The sequence below is a fragment of the Argiope bruennichi genome, chromosome 1 (assembly GCF_947563725.1).
Source record: "Argiope bruennichi chromosome 1, qqArgBrue1.1, whole genome shotgun sequence".
Lineage (NCBI taxonomy): Eukaryota > Metazoa > Arthropoda > Arachnida > Araneae > Araneidae > Argiope > Argiope bruennichi.
The window spans coordinates 146,269,572-146,287,862 of NC_079151.1; the positions used below are offsets into that span (position 1 = coordinate 146,269,572).

An 18,291-nucleotide genomic window follows, 5' to 3' on the forward strand; every position below is an offset into this window, starting at 1 on the left:
TTTTATTAGAGACTAAGAGAAAAGTTTTGGAGGAATCACCTTCCTTTGGTTTTATTGGAGGAATACATAAAGATTCTGTTGGTTGCATTTTTTAAATATTAGTATTGTTTCTTAAACAAAATGTTTTTTTTACATAGCTGTTTATTATAATACTGAGATATCTTACAATTTAAGAGGTCACGGTGGAATGGTGTTAAGTTCCCGGCTTCGGAACCGGAGGGTTTCTGTTTCGATACCCGATTCCACCGAAGAAACGTCGTGTAAGCGGGTCTATGCACGTTAAATCCGTCGGGGCCGCTGGTGTGGTGTGGAATCTTGGGGCTGGGGATGCCAGCTCAGGTGTTGACCTCGTCATCTGATCACGGTTCAAATGACGAAGTCCGTCCCAAAATAGCCCTAGTGTTGCTTTAAAATGGAACGTTAGCATAACTAAACTAATTTATAATTTAAAATGCAGTTACAATTTTACATAGCAGTTGTTGGGTTGCAACTGAATTAAGTACGCCGTCAGATATAAAATAGTAAATTTCTAATTCTGAAGTATATTAGTTGTTGCAACGGGAAACGAACAAACTTGATTTTTTTTTCGTAGTTTCCTGTAATTCCTTTTTTTATTTCTTTTATTTTTTTATATGATGCATCTGTTCATTTCCGGTCTGGTGGCGCCAGAAGGGATCATTATTATATTGGTTCTTTTTTTTTTTTTGGAATTAACTAGTTGTCGGTTAGAACTCCTAAAGGAGTGCTTGTATTTTAATAATTTGCATTAAAAATGTTAAAGAAAACGTCCTCACTGCTTTTGTCATGTGTTCAGTAGAGAAGTTAGTGGATATTTTTAGTATAGGCAAGCTCTATCCCGGACACTTTGGTTCGAACTTTGTTCAGCAGAAAGGTATGTGGATTCTTTTTTGTTGATCAGTAGTAATTAAAGAACATCAAATCCTCAATATTAGTGATAGGAGTACAAATGATTTAAATATTTTTTTTTAATTCCGCCCTTTATTTGTATCTTCAGAAATCATGCTTATAATGACCACATAGTGCATTGAATTTCGTTACGAATTAAAAAGAAATGCTAATTGCAATGTAGCGGATTGCTAACTTAAAGAGATAGCTGTTGAAATCTACAGTCATCGTACAATTTCTTATTAATTTTTTAAACTAAGTATTGAATGAGCATCGTGCATTTGTATCGAAAATTTGCTACCGGAGAATTTGAATTATAACATTAATAAAGATTTCGGGAAATAAAAGTTTAAGAATATATATGAATAATTTAGATGATTTCATTTTATTAAAATTTAGGTAAATTCGCTTTTTTTTTTAATTTTTTTTTTTTTTAATTTCTCCGTTGAAAAAAAAAAAGTTGTGCATTTAATTTTTTTACGGACCGATGTTTCCAGTTGAAGACATCGGCTTGAAAATTCATTAAAAAAGCGTTTCATTTATATTGATTTGAAAAAAAAAATTATTTATTTTTGAATTTTATTGTGTGCAACATAAAAATTCATATAAATTTAAAAACTAATCAATATTTTAAAAAAGTTAATAGAAATAATAAAAAAATCCACATTAATAATAATCTGTATATTTATCATAATTAGGTAAGCCAATTCGCCCATCCAAAACACTATTCCGATTTCGTTATTTTTTTTTTTCATTTGAAAGCTCATGACGTAAAGATAACTAGTGGCCAGACGACCAAGAAGCAGGGAAAACCAAGAATTGTTAGGTAATTCGAAGAAATCGGGAAAAATCGGGGGAAAGTCAAGCATAATTTATTTTAAAACTTGAATTTAAAAAAATGATAATTATTACATTTTTAATGATAATTATTAAAAATGATATAATCAACTATTAGCTGATCATTTTTCATAAGTAGAATGAAACATCATTGACAACCAGTGACCGTTATGTACTGAAGTCAGAGATGGAGGCCATCGGCGTTTCTACACCCACGCCTGGCGGTGGGACTTGGACATTATAATTTCCAGGGGACCGGGATTTTCTTTTGAGTAGGATCGGCATCTTCATAAGGGCTTTCAATTTTGAAGTATATATACCTGATTTATGATGGATTCCGTTTCTTCTCCGAATGCATGTGAAACCACTTTGCTCATTACTTGTCTTATATTCTATGTTATATGAATTATATTGTTTTGTTTTAAAAAATGAACTCTTTCATCTCGATTTCTTCCATCATTTATCAGATAAATGATGGAAGAAATTTTATAAGATAAATTTTATCTTACCTTCCTGACCTCTATGAGTTTTTAAAACATGCTTTTGGAATGATGTCGGTCTGCCTGTGCATACGTCACCTCAAAAACGCTCTAAGCCAGATGGATGAAATATTGCATGCAGTCTTTTCACCAGATTTCTGAATTTCTAACAAATTTGGTCTATGTGAGTGAGTTGTGGGAGATCCGGTTCATTTCCTATGTCAAGTCAATCATGCTACGAGTTGCGAAAGTATGATTTTCGTATTGATTATATCCAAAGTTATTTAAATTATATGTGAAAGACTAGTTTATAATAAGTAAATATGTTAGATTTTATAATTAATTAATTTTTCCATTTCTCGACAAACTTTTTATTGAATTAGTAAGTATCAGGGGTAGTGCTTAAATTCTTTTAAGCATTTTTTTTTGTGTGCACTTTTTTTTTTTCTCCTGAGTATTGGGAAACAATTCAATGCATTTGCTAAATCGTCGGATCTTCAGAGTACCGTACGAACGCTATTGCTAATGTCTTTCCTTTTATTATTACTTTTCTGCATATTTTTAAAACGCTTCCTACATTAAATAAAGCTATTTTGAATGAAATATTACTAGAGCAATATTTATCCTATCATATTTCTAGAGCTACAGTTATTTGATATATTATGCAAATATATATTTCTTCAATAATTTTCATTTTCCCAAACTATAAAAAAAACATATCTTAACATATACGATATATCGTATACGGTTTGATATATTGATTGTCTCAGAAACCAGAGACTATTCCTTTTTGACGAGTGATTAATATTAGCCCGTTTTTATACTTCTATGCTAGACAGGGGCCGGCCTTTTGGGGGGTGGGGCGGATGCTATGCACCAGGGCCCCAAAATGATCAAGAACTAAAATAATATTCTGAGCTATAATAGCGGAATAGAAAGCGGAGAAAGAAATTTAACTTTAAAAATTGGAAATATACGAATATATTATAGTTAGATCTTATGTTCATGGCAAAAACATATTCCTCGGGGTGTCAAAAAAAAACATAAAAGGAGAGAGAGAAAAAAAAAGAAGTAACAAGAAGATATGTTTTTTTGTTTACAAGTAATTCTGGCAATGAAAATACTTCGACCTCAGAAATTACAATTCGAGCTCCAACTGGAGAAGAAAGATCTGCACTAACTACACAATCTTGTAAAGGAAACACAGAAACTATAAAATTCGTTTAAGAACTATATATTTATACCAATATGATCGAATCAGAAAATAACGATAACATATTTCATCAAGTGAATATAAGTGATCCTTATTCATGACCAAGTACTATTATAACGAATAAGTTTCAGAATGTTGTGTTAAAACCGGACCTGTATTACCCAAAGAATGTTTTGCGAAGAATCCTGAAGATAGGGGGATTTAGATGCTGTTTTTTAACAGTATAATTGATACCGTTATTGCACAAATAAAAGATAGATTTAAGAGTATTTCAAATTAATTCATATATATCTAAATTAATTATTTCAGTCATAAGAGCGAGTGCTGAACGCTCTTTTAGCAAATTAAAAATTAATAAAGAATTGTCTTCCGTCAAGCATTGTGTACAGAAGGCTTAAATACACTTGCTATATTAAGCAGCGAAAAGGAAATTGATAAAAAGAATTATAATATGAAAAAATTAAGTTTTCTGAAATAATTAATAGCAAAAATAAAGTTTACAATAGTGATATATGTTCGTATTTGTACTATTTTTTTTACTTTACAAGAAATTCAGGGCCCCAAGTTGTTTCTTGCACCCAGGACCCTTTATAGAGAAGGCCGGCCCTGAATGCTGGACCTTTCCTTTGTTCCATCAGATACATTTCTGACATTTTTTTTCTCTTCTTGTCATTTTGATCTGCACTATTTTAGTTCGAAGCCATTTGTTCTTAATTTGCCTAGCTCATTTTTGTGGTTTATTCCTTTGTAATTCTATTACTCTTTCTCTTCCTTTCTTTCTAATCTCACTGATAATCAAAATTTTCTTTATAGAAAATAAACATCTTATTTTCCCATTTTTCATCTGGTCCCTATTTAGGTAAAATAAATAAAAATTCTGGCACAAAGGCATTAGCGCAGATGTTTTCAGTATCTGAAAATAGAGTATATGAAACTGATAAAAATTTACCGAACTCATTCGTTCAATCTTTTTTAACATTTTAATGGAAATAATTTTTTTATACTGTAAAGTAAAATTTAATGATAATAGCAAAATTTTTCTTGTATAATATAAATTGGTTAATTATTTTAGTCATGTGCAGATGATTTTTTACTGTTTGGTGATCTAAAAGTTAATGAATTTCTGCTGTCACTGAATAGTTTCTTTTATTTTGATGCAATACTATCTTTTAGTTTAAAAGTATATATTATTGCCAATATTTTCTTGTTGGTTTTTTTTTATTTTGAGTAAGTAAATGATAACTTTTCTGTTATCATTATATGGTATTATTATTCAGTCCTGATTTGGCTGTTACTAAAAGAAAATAGATTACGTCATCCTTAAGTACTCTGCCAATGTGCAAGTGATCTTGTATTACACCTTTCATGAATATATTTGAATATTCAATTCTTAGAAAAGTCCATCTGGACGAGCAAGTTAGTTGTATACGTTGAGTAATATGTTTGCAGAAATTGAGTAAATCTTTATAAAAGTTATGCTTTTATTTTAAAACTAATGTTTGAAAATAAAATTTTGTTTTTTTCTAAAGATTAAATTTTTATTATAAATTGATTTTCATAGTAGTAGACTATTTTTTGCATACTATATACTGTGCCTTACATGAAAGGAAAAAAAAATCTATACCATTCTGAAATATCTATGCCGTACATGAAAGGGGAAAAAAAATCTATACCATTCTGAAATATCTGTGCCGTACATGAAAGGGGAAAAAAAATCTATACCATTCTGAAATATCTATGCCGTACATGAAAAGGAAAAAAAAATCTATACCATTCTGAAATATCTATGCCGTACATGAAAAGGAAAAAAAAATCTATACCATTCTGAAATATCTGTGCCGTACATGAAAGGAAAAAAAATCTATACCATTCTGAAATATCTGTGCCGTACATGAAAAGGAAAAAAAAATCTATACCATTCTGAAATATCTGTGCCGTACATGAAAGGAAAAAAAATCTATACCATTCTGAAATATCTGTGCCGTACATGAAAGGAAAAAAAAATCTATACCATTCTGAAGTTTTTTGATATTTCTGAAAGAAGTCAGTGAAATTTTTTATAAAACCTTGAAATCAAACAGTAGAAATTCCGGCCACCCTAAAACATTTATCAGTGTTCGTTTGCCCCCTGCGCCCTGCATTTTCTGGAGTTTAATTATATCATTATCATCTCAGTTTAAAGCAACATCAACATTATTTTAAGAGGGAATTAGTAATTTTGAACCTCTGTCAGATGAGTAGGATGACATTTGAGTTGACATCCACACTTCCACACCACACCAGAGGTCAGTTGAGCGCGACGGATTTAATATGAACAAAATAAGCTTAGGTGGCTGTTGTTTGTTGGATTCGGATCTGGAACCTGATAACTTTTGGTCCAGATTTCGCGACCTTATCGCCAGGCCTTCGTACCCCTTTATTTAATAGAGATATTACAAAGCAAAACTTCGGCGCTCTCGAAACCTCAATAACTCATCGGCTGATTTTATCACTTTCACTCGTCAATGAAACTCACTAATTTGTGTACATAGCTGATCAATCAGAATGCGCTATTTTTGGCGCAAATATAATTTAAAATATCACTTTATTCTATGTGATAAGATATAGTTAATAAAAGTTGTTTGACATTATTACATTCATATTATTAATATCGTGAATACTCGAAAATGGTTAATAAACTATAATATAAGATTTGCGTTTAATATAATTCATTAAAAATTTCCGTCTTCTAAATGATAATATTGGTCAATATCACTATTCTGTGAAAGAAAAAAATTCTCTTATTGAAAGTTACCACCTAAAATGAAACGAAAAAATTGTATAAATTGAAATCCCTTTATTTTAGAGAACAATATTTCAATTTTTATCAGTAATTTGGAGCACTGACTACATGAATGACGGATTAACAGTTACGTGCAACCGAAATTATATTTCTGTAGTGACTGTTTCTTCTAATTGTAGTTTCATTTCCTCCAATTTTGTCAACTAACATTTTCATCGCGAGGGACGAGATAACGCGTCTTCCAGGAATATTCGCTATGCGCGAGGGATGAGACAACTCGTCCTCTGCTCAAGGTTTTTCTATATTATTGCAGCGCATCTTATATATATATATATATATATATATATATATATATATATATATATATATCTTCGCACAGAGAGTGTGCAATTGCTGCGATGAAAGTGCTAATCTCCCCGGAAGAAAATATTGCGTATAGAACAACCAATTGTCGAAATTAATCACTCATTTTACATAAGTAATGTGAATCACAAAACTAATTAAAACAACTTAGAATTAGAATTAGATCATATAAATGAATGTTTTTCATGAATGGTTCATGCACACAATAAGGACGCAATAGCGGAAGGATGCTAAAAAAATAGCCTAAAATGTTATGGAAATTTGATGGTATTAAACATTGCTGAGTATATATACCATCAATACCAAGTTATGTTTAATAAATTTGATTAGAATTAAACTTAAAAATTATTCCAGATAAACCAATATTTCGACCACCAAAGGCGGCTGACTAGACATCTGCAAATGAAGACAAATTTCGTTAAGTTAAGCTGCAATTGTTATCTCAATTATTATTTCTCAAACCGAAAAATGAAATGAAAAATATTTCTCGTTTTAATTTATTTATTGGTTATATATATATATATATACATATACCATTTGACGAAAATTATGCTTATCCTTTGTGAAAAAATGGAGAGTTGGATATTTAATAGTGGCTTTTTAGTAGTAAAATCGTATGAAATGGAATAAGCGTCTTCATCTAAATCTAACCTCAAATACTTGAGTTAAGTTACACAGTAACGATATAACCTAAGATTATGTTCTTATTCTGAAAGGACAAAATTGAGGAGCGATTATGTCTCTACTCAGGATAGAAATGCAAAAATGATTTGATCTAACATTCGAAGGTACCATTTCGTGCCATTCATCACCGAAATTATTGAGAGATCTTTAAAGCGTCCATCCAAATCGGATGACCCTATGAATTAGATATTCAACGGCTTTTGCATTTCTGGAAACAGGTTGTACAGAGCACTAGTGAAGACATCGAAGAACTAGAAACATTTCATGCAAGTACAGATGTTGCATCAATTGTGAAATTGCAGGATAGCCACTATTAAATTCCCACCTCTCGTATTTGTGGCACTAAAAGAAGTTATTTTCTGTTGATTTCCAGATAAGGGAGAAATAGGAAATTGCACCAATCCTTCGAAGTCGATTGAAGTAGAATTTGCTGAGAGAGGCTATCCACCTGGAACTTTGGTTTGGGCAAAAATTGCCGGATTTCCCTGGTAATTTCTCAAATACATCTAAAATGTACAGCTTTCTTTTTGTGTTAATATCGATCTTTAAAAAAAAATGGGAACCACTTATACATAGTTGCCTCTTAAACTGAATCTGATTGAAATAATTAAAAATCTTAAGTGGGCAGCAGCTACCCAGGGTAGTAACTTCGGGGATAAAAGGGGATCGTTGCTGTCAAACTAGTAAAGATTATAAAATATCTGGACTTTGATTGCATTAGATCATTAAATCCATTTTTAAATAAATTTTGTTCGTTACTTATTTGTAATAATTTTAATATTAATAATTTTACTGTACGCTATATTTTACTTGAAAAATGCTGTAAAATAATTTTTTAATTTTATATTTGCTTCAAGGTTTTTCTTTATAATTGTCATAATATTTAAATGTCATTATTTTATTAGTAAGTTTATAAGTAAAGCATTGTTTTATTACTGAAACTTATATTAGTAAGTAATTAAGGCTATCCTTAACTAATATTTGGGGTGCATTTTTCAAGATTTTTATTACCTATTTTTTCAATGTCATACATGTAAAAATAAATAATTAAAACATTTTTCATTAAGTTTTTAATATAAACAACGAAGCAAAAATATGTGAATGAAATAATAAATTAAAAAAATTAGGTTGAAATGTGTAGCTAAGCCGACTAGTTACTAAAACAGGGGTCTCATAATGTGCATTGCTTAAGAGAGCGAGGTGTCAAAAGCCGTCCTGATTAGAGCTGTAGTTAACGTTGCTTAGATATTGGTTTGTATGATTGATTGATAATCAATGTTGTTTGCTTAACTTATTGATTTGGAGTATGCAATTATTTACAAAATGATATTTAAAGTCCTTTGAAGCGTTAAATTCAAAACGGCGTTTCGTAGTGATGGGGGAGTAATTAAATATTTTTTAATTATAGAACGAACCATTTTTCAAGTGATGGCAAATTCAAAATTTTAATTGCAAATATCTCCGTCAATTTTAAAGGCATATGCTTGAAACCTTTTCCTGTGTTTTTATTATGATGTAGCGTACATCTTTCTAATTGGACTTTTTTGCCAATCTCCTTTACTATTTCAGTTATTTTTTTTTTTTTTTGTAACTTCCTTATTTCTCTGCTAGAGGTCCTATAACCTGTCTCAATAAATTCAGCATAGTCACATTACTATAGGTACACGTTCCTTCTCTGGCCATATGAAACGGCATTTTGAATTTAAACGTCTCACCGACTTTACGGATTATCCTATAAATACATAATAAATCCTGTAAATCTGTAAATACAACGAAGCAAAGTTAATTGATTAATCCTTTGTAGTGTTTAATTCATGATGTGTCTGTCACGCCATTCATGTTTCGGTAGTTGTAAAAAATATATTCAGTCTGCAACTGTACCGTAGTGGGTGCAAGAAGCGACGAATAAAATAAAATGGCTTAGCTTTTCAAAAAGATAGTTTAAGTCTTAACTTATCGACAGTCCTGATTGCAAGGCGGAAACATGATTTTCAATATAATGAAATGAGGACGTAGAAACAATATTTTGCACTCATTTCATTGAAATGGCAGATCTGTGTGTGTTCGAGTCAATTAACTTCCATAGATGTTTACTTCCTTAACCCATTCGCCGTCCTCTCCTGTCCGCTAAAATTTCTGTTTTTCCTCTGTTTATCGCAGCATTAGAACAACAACAACAAAAAAAAACTCAAACAAGTAAACATTTAGAAAGCGTTTTAAACCTTTAAAAGTTTAAAAATGTAGAAGAACGTTTGAAGAGTGTTACTGCCGCCCTGCAGAAGTTTCATTTGAACGCGCTAGACGCGTTAAGGACGACGAAGAGGTTAAATCCAAAATTTCCGGAATTGTGAAATGTAAATTCATTTTTATCAGATTTTGTATGAAAAATCAATAGAAGAGAATTACCGAAATTATATCGGCAATTTTAGTAAATACTTCGGCCGGAAAATAGATAAATTACTTTGTAGTGATGTAAATGTGCTTCATAAAATTATGGTTAGAGAAAGAATTATGATTGTTTGGAGCAAGTAGGTATATTTAGATATCATCAAGTAAGAATGAGCTAGAAGTCAGACTTCTGTCCTCGGGTGCTCAAGGCTACTGCACCCCTCTTTCCGTTGTAACGCAGACACGACATCATCATCATCGAATAAGTAATTTAATAATTAAAACAGAAACTAAACGCTTTTTTTTTAGTTCTAACCTTTAGTTAAAAATGTTAAAAAGGAACTAAATGCTGCTGTATGCAAAACTTGTGTAGATTACTCCTATAGGAGTTGTTTACTTTTGTCTTTCTATGTTTTGCATAGTAGCAAAATACCTTCTGGAAAGGATTAAAAAAGGTAAATTAAAGTTATTATTTAATTTAGTGTATCATAGTTTTTCAGAACATTTTTCTGACTTACAGTTTAAAGTATTAAAGTTTAAGAGAGCTGATACAAAACTTTTTTACCTTATTAATTAAAGTGTTCTGTTTATGTGTAATGGTTTTTATTTATGGAAGCATGAAGAAGTGAATATCTTGAATTTAATACTATCCTTCTAAAACCCCGTTCCGACGACCTGTGGCCTTACGGATTTGGTCATAGAGCTGCCAACTGACCCATTATTGGACCACCCCTGCCTGTGCACGGCGATCGGGACCTTCCCGCAAATTGTCGGTAAAATGAACGGACATCAAAGTACCCCAGAAAACCACAAAAGAGGGCAAAATGTGCCCGACTTACGGTGGGCACAGGTCGTCGGAACAGGATTTAAGGATATTCCATGGCCCTCATAAGAAGGCGGCTGAACTTCTAACTCGAACTGATTGTGAAAAGTCTGATCTGTTCTCATCGATCACAGAGAGAGCAAATTATATTTTTCTCCCTCTCCCCGAATGCACGAGTTCGAAGGTTTGCTGCTTTCTCGCGAGAGTCAAAGAATAAACATTCTTGATGAAAATGCAATTCTTTTAGGTGGCCTGGGATGATTGAAGACAGCCCAGATAGTCAACAATTTTTTGTGGTTAATGAAAAAGGTGAAGTAGTAAGTGAACAAGATTATTTCATATTATCTTGATGTGAATAATAGTTGGTAATAAAAAAAGGTCAGTAGGTTAAGGATAAAACATTTCTGAAGCGGTTAAAAACTGTTTGCTAAACTTTTAGTAAATCTGTTTCGGAAATAAATTAATTAACGCAGTTTTTTTTAATAGATGAAACTTAATGCCAATTAATATTTCTCACTAGATTAATAGGAACGTATTTTAAAAACTTATTTGAACGTATTTCAGTAAACTTATTGCGAATTTTTTAAATTGAACTAAAACCTGAAAATGACTTCTTCACTCCTTTTAATGCGTTTTGTGACTCATTTCTCACTACGATGAAGAAAATGGAGTAGGCATTTTCTATTTCTTCCTTAATCGATTGCGTCTTAAAAATGGATGGAGGTTGTAGCGTATGAGCAAGATTACAATTAATATTTGCACTAAATATTAATAATATTTTTAGTGAAAATCATTAATTTATTACTATTTACACACACATCACAAAACCCTAATTTTAAAAGATTATTAATATTCAGCTAACAAAATTTAGGCATCATTCTGGATTCGTCTGTCTTTCTATCGCTCTAAGTGGTCATTTTCCTTTCTGTCTCTTCTAAAACTAAACAGGAAGTCGTATAGTTCTTGTTCTACCGATAGACGGCGCTGATCGTTACAAAGTTTATAATTTTGGTGCCAAATCACACAACAAATTTTATTTATGTAGATATTGCGTTTCAGAATGATTATATTTTCGTGAAAACGATTACAGATGGATAATCAAGCAATCATTTGGCCTCTTTTTTTTTTTTTTTTTTTTTTTTTTTCAAAATTGGACATAGATCTACGTCTTAGGATAAAATCACATGTCAGATTTCATTTATGTAGCTTCTGTATTTGAAATGAGTTGTTTCAGACATTATCGATCTCGAGTCTTTGAAATTGTAATGGTTTCTCTTTATGTACGAGTGAAGTGTTATCCACATTTGTATTCCTATTAGCCTGATAATAAAAAGGAATTGTAAAAATGAAACGAGGTTATGATTCTTCCACGGTTTTCACTTTTTCTTTTGGGTTTTTAAAATCTGTTCCTGTTATTTAAGAAATCTGCAGTTCAATTGGAAAGGCATTGAATCTGCAGTTCAGAATCTCTGTAAAATAGAAATTCGGCATCAAGGATCACACAGATCGGAAATCTAATATATAAAAATGAAATTTTGTATTTTCGTATTTTATGCGCTGCCGGTACCGTTCATCCGATTTCGATAAATGTTTGCTAACTTATTGCTTGTACTTGCGCGAAGATTATAGGCACAGTACATTTATTATATCTGAAGTAAATAAAATAGAATAAATAGTATTTATACTTTTCCTTTATATATCATTCAATTTCAGTGAAAGTATTCAGTGTCGACAAGAAATTAAATATCATTCTTTCTATCATTCCTAATTAAACAAGATAGCTATTTCAAACGATATTTCCAAAATTATTTCCTCTGCGGCAGCAACGCGCGAGCTTATTCTTAGTAATTAAATAAAAATGTCAGTAACAAATAATTCAAGCCTAGGAAAAAGCCTGTGTCAAAGGTTGCTGAAAAGAGAATATCTAGCAAAGCTTCCGAACTGCTGAGAAATATTCTTCGTTAAATATGTCTCGGGCTCTCTTAATTCCTTTCAAATCTGAATCATATTACACAGAATGAAGATGCTTCTGGTGTCAATGTGACTGAAGTTCAAAAGCAAACTCTGAAATGCCTATTCAGTTATATCAATGATAGACCTGTAAAAAACAGTCCAGTAATGTGTCCGACATATGCCACATAGGTTTCTCCGATCATTAAAGAAATGCTTGCTAAAATAGGTTAATGATAAAGTACTTGCTTTGGGGAAAATGTTGTACTGTTGGTTTCTTACTCTTTTTCTTATTCTAACTTTATTTTGAAAAGAACATGAAAGCCAATAAGGTTGTCGTTTTGATTTTTTTTTTTTTTTTTTTTTTTTTGTATTACTTGTCGAGTATCGTGTCCCTCATATTTGGGTGAGAATACAAGTTCTCATTCAATGTAGAATTTGATGCTAGTAGAACACGGCTATGTTTCGTTTATATCTAGGTATGTGAATCTCCTATGATTTACACCTACAGTGTAATTATATATTTTCTTCTCTTCTACAATTATGAGGTAGCATAGAAAGTAAGCATTTTATTAGTGGTAGGAATCACTATCATGATAAAGAAAGTGCCAATTCATACTTTTTGCAGGTTTTTTCTTCGAATGTTGTTTTGTGGCGTTTCTTCATTTTTACCTTTTGGTAGTCCTGTTTATAAAATAGTTTTGGACATCACTGTTTATAAAAGAGTTTAATTGGACACGAGTTTTTTAAAGTGACTGATACTTCTTTAGCCGCTGCTGGTTTTTAACAGGCAGTCCATTTGAATTATTCGGATATAATTATGACGGCTCTAATTGTGAACGTTTCGTCATTATAAAATTTTTCGAGTATCATTTTAATTTATATCTCGAAATAGGCAGTATCTTATAAGCTGAGGTCATTTTTGCGTATATATTCACTATGTAGTGATCACTGAAAAATTCGAAAATTTCAGGAGATTCGAAACTTTTTAACATTTGTAGTGGGATAAAAGTCTTAGACTTGTTTGATGTCTGTATTTTTTCTGTGTGTAACTTGATGCATCAGCCGCAGAATTTTGAACTTGATGATCTTTACACCCCCAATTTGTAGAAAAAATTGGTAACTAAGAACAAATATTTTAATGAAACCGAAGTAAAGATTTTGCTGAAGTGAATGTGCAAAGATAGCTTTTTTTCCATCTTAACGTTAAAATTGGCAAAAGTACAGATGTGAAAGATTTTATGAAACAATAAAACTAGTTTGAATTTCATTACAGTGATACAGGGTGCGGCAGAGAAACCCGGACAAACAATTTTGAATATAACTTGATTAAAATTAAATAAATTTACAAAATATAACAAATAATAATAAGAGTAGACTTATAATAAATTAATAAATAAACTTAATTTGTTTCAAAGTTTCCGCCTTTTACAGTGATACAAAGGCGCAAACGCTTATTGAATCCCATTTCCACGGAAGCCATTGCTTTAGTGAATCCAAACTTTTATGTCGTTTGGTGCAAACCTTAGACTCCAAAATGGACCATACACTGTAATCATGGGATTGAGATTCGGCGAGTTTCGAGCCCACTCTCCAGATGATATCACGTCCGGAAAATGTGAATTGCACCACTCTTCTGTCTTTTTAGCCTTTTGAGCTGGTGCGGAATTTTGTTGAAACTCCCACTTTACATTGCCGAAGTCCGTTTTGGTTCACGGAAATACAACAGTTTCTAGAATGTCCTTTTTGATTTATTTTAACGCCCTCATCCACAAAAATCAGAGATGTTTTGCTGCTTGCGCAAATTCCACCCCAGACCATGACAGACTTTGTATTTTTGCAATGTTCAGCAATTTCTGAAGTGCTTGGAGCGTCTTCAGACCAGATCCTTTAGTTCTAGAAATTATGAGCTTGTTGAACGGTAAAGAGCTTCTCATTAGTGAAAAGGAATCTCTCTCAGCGCTGACTTGCTGCCCGTTTCAAAAGTTTTCGACGTCTGTATAGCCGCAGAAGTTTGTTTTTTTCAGTGAGAAGCTGAACTTTTTGGAACTTGTAAAGGTTCAATGCAAGCTCTATTTTTACCATTTGTTGCACTGATCGGTCCCTTATTCCCAGTTCATAAGCTATCTTTCTCATGGAAACCCTCGAATTTCATTGAACTCGCTTTTTTGATAGCCTTGCAGGCATTGAACGTGTTCATCATACGTTTTCGTTCACTTCCTGCATTTGAACCATCATTGGCAAACTCTTTGAAACGATATATTGCATTAGATACTATTTACTGAGGCACATTAAACAAACGAACGACTTCATGCTATCGTTTTCCTTGCTTAAACAACTTTAAAATAGCATATCTTTTTGCTTGGCATTATAAAAAGGAAAAAAAAAACAATACTTAAACTAAACAATAATTATAAAAAATGTTATCATTGAAGTGGTAGACACAAAGAAAACAAAAATTAAAAAGATATTAATCTATGACGTAATAACTTTGTCTGAGTGTTTTTGCCGCACTCTGTAATAAATACAGTTTTTTATCGTAACTAAAGTTGATCTTGAGAAACTAATAAAAATTTTAAAAAATTGTACGGGTGCTTCTTCAAATCAAAATGTTCAACATATATTTAACACTCACTTATCAAATTGATTAACTTAATATAGAAATTCAAATGAATATAGAATAAATTATTGTGGATATCGCTTTGTTTAACGAATTATAAAATTGCTTTATTTTAGAATGATCTTATTATCATTAAAATTTTGGCATGACATATGGTGTAAATATACATTTGGCAAGCAAAAAAAGAAAAAAAAAGCAGTAGCATAAGATTTAAACATTCATAATTTGCCACATCCAAATACTTATTTACAGTCTTATGCATCTTAATATAGCGGTACAACTTTTCTTTTCGGAAAACAATTAAAATAATTGTTTAATAATTTACAAGTGTACTAATTTCTGAGACAGTTGAACTGTATAAATAACTGTAACTTTAATTCTTCTAATGAAATAAAATTTATCTGCGTCTACAGGATACTTGCCAGCAAAATGGCATTATGGCACAGATTGGAATGCATTGCATGCTGCAGTAAATGTTAGAAAATTTATCTAAGAGTTAATAGTATTGGAAATAATCTACTTTTCTGTTTGCCATTTTTTTATTAATTAGTGTTGTCAATATAAAAAATTAGAAGTTTATCAAGTTTGACATAAGAATAAACACATTTTAAAGAAACGGAAGTTAATCGATTTGACTTCTCTGTTTGAGCAGCTCAACAGAAAAAATTACGAAAAAAAAATCTTTAAATCCGAGAAATGCATATTAGTGATTAAATTGATTTTTTGAATTTTAAGTTAAAGTAAAAATTATGTCCTTCTGATAATAATTTTCAGGATTAAAAATGGATGTCAGTCGAGTTTTGATATGCCGTACAAAAACGTAAATAATTTTGGCATGAGAAACTAATTGCCATCATTTTCTTATCTCAAATGATTGCGACGTTAAAAATGTTCAATCCAGACTTAGGAAATTTTGAATTACCGATCTCAAACTATAGCGTTGAGACGATTCAAGACTTCTTTTAACGGTACGAACCTTTCGTGTTTGCTGGTTTATGAAAAATGTTTTTTATTATAGTAATATATTTGTACATTTTATGATTTCTTTTTACTATAGAATAAATGTTTCTAAAAGTAGTTTCAAATTTTAACATGCCATTTACAGAAGTATCATGTTAACTTTTTTGGCGAGAAACCCAAAAGAAGCTGGATCAATGTATCGAAAATCAAGGAATTTCACTCACCTGCAGTGGTATGTATTTCTTCTTCATTTATAAGATTTTAACCTTTTATTTATTGACGGTACTTAGAAGTAACATTTAATTTTGGCTTATGTCTTCGTAATATGATTATTTTTTCTGATGGTATTCAAAGGGACACGCAGAATGTTACTCATATAGCAAGTAGCTAATATAAACTAAAAGTAGAAATTAAAGATATTTAATTATTAATTGAATTAATTAAGATATTTCGATTAATTAAATTTTTTCCTCGGATTCCCTGGGATTATTCTGCCAGAAAACGTAACTACTGGCGCAAAAATAAAGTTGAAAAATTTATAGCAAAATAATTCGATAAATAAAGGGTTAAGCTGGATAAACTGCAAAACTGTTGCGCGTGAAAAAAAAATTCCTGTTACAATTTGCACTATTGATGAAATCAAATCTGAGCAGAAGCATCATATACACAAAATAATAGTGCAAAGATACTGAAAATTGTAAAATATTTTTAAGAAGTGTATAGTGCATCCAGAATGGTGAATTTAAATTTCATATACATGAATGCAATTGTTGGCAGCTAGAAATACAAACGGTTATGGAGAAATAACAAGGTTCTGTTGTTGCTTGCTTATGGCACTTGTCGTGGACAAGCCCTTTTAAGCCGAGTTTTAGCGTTTCTTGTTGCAGTAGCGCCATCTAGGACCAAGAGTATGTCTTTGCTACTCATGCGTCACAGCCCTTTTTATGGGGCGAGCATCCTTCATATATTTCATTCACTCTTCTGATCGTAATTTACACCTGAAGCAGGGAGCGATGACCTCTGATCCAGAACCCCCAGTGATATTGTCTCGACTTGGAGGACTTTGTGGCTACGACTGATTTATACTTACACCAGCCACCATGTACACAGAGAGTCTTTGGCCGGCGTGGTTCGAACTTACATCCCACGGGATGCGAATCCAATGCCCTACCATCTAGCCTATCTCGGTCTGTAACACTAATAATACGAATGTGTGACATCTCTTTAGTCTTTCTAAATAAACTTACTTGGAAATAAGTTTACTTCACTGCCGCTTTCTGTTGACTAGTTTACCATATTCATAATTTTGTGCGCCACAGTATGTTTCCGCATGCTACATGAGCTTGCATGTATTTGATGCTCATTTTAGTGCATAAACATTATTTAATGTATAGAGTGCACCCCAAAATTAATTTTCGAACTGTTGAATGGTCGTACATCCTGTTAGGGAAAAATGGATAAAGAATTTTTTTTAAAATCTAGATCAATATATGTATTGCTGGAAAAATTATGAAATTAATATTTTTTCGTAATTTCTTGTTCTTATTAAACATATTTAGTACTTTAAACTTGATATTCAAAAATTTTTCCGACATATCTATGACCAAAATCGGCGTTTTAATCGGCTTTGCATTTGACGACTTAAGACTATTTTAATGGATCTTTTGAGAAATATCACTGATCAGTTAATAGAGCTTCCACAAAAACCGTTGATTGACCTATAATCACTTAGAATATCACACTATCTTCTAACGCATTGTAAAGAATACTAATATCAAAATTATATATGACCTAATGAAAAATTATTATTACGGGTTTTCCTCACCGCCGGAATTTTTTGATTAGTGGGTGTATGGTATGAGAACACAATCAGCAGGCCTCAGTTAGGAAACAACGACGTTTATTTACACGAAGAGCACGAGTACACAAAGACGACGAATACGCAGACGACAAATATTTACAGCCGAGACTAACACAGGACAGCACACAGTAACGCAATACAGACGACAGTAGCTCTCAAAGTAGTAATCGTAGTAGCGGCCAGACAGAATCCAGCAGGAGAGGAGATCCTCTGAGCTTCGCTCTACGGTCTCTCCATGGCTGAACTTCTCGCTGTCTCTTCTCGCTTTAGCTGCCGACTCATTACTTCTCACAACAGGCTACTACATAAAAGATACGACGCTGCTTCCACAGTAGACAACAGTATTCGGCACACAGTAGTTCAGCACTCGTTCCACACAACGCCGTTGCTTCATTATTCTCTCGAAGACTCGTTACTTGTCGGCG

At 31.9% G+C, this 18,291-nt stretch overlaps 1 protein-coding gene across 1 annotated transcript in view; it reads left to right on the forward strand.

Annotated features, from left to right (window-relative positions):
- The window catches only part of LOC129968743 (general transcriptional corepressor trfA-like), a 29,533-nt gene that overhangs the window by 5,221 nt on the left and 6,021 nt on the right, over positions 1-18,291 (forward strand). The window contains exons 3-5 of the mRNA XM_056082952.1: positions 7,638-7,752; positions 10,723-10,792; positions 16,151-16,237. Of these exons, the coding sequence (XP_055938927.1) occupies positions 7,638-7,752; positions 10,723-10,792; positions 16,151-16,237 (272 nt within the window). The remainder of the gene's footprint in view (positions 1-7,637; positions 7,753-10,722; positions 10,793-16,150; positions 16,238-18,291) is intronic.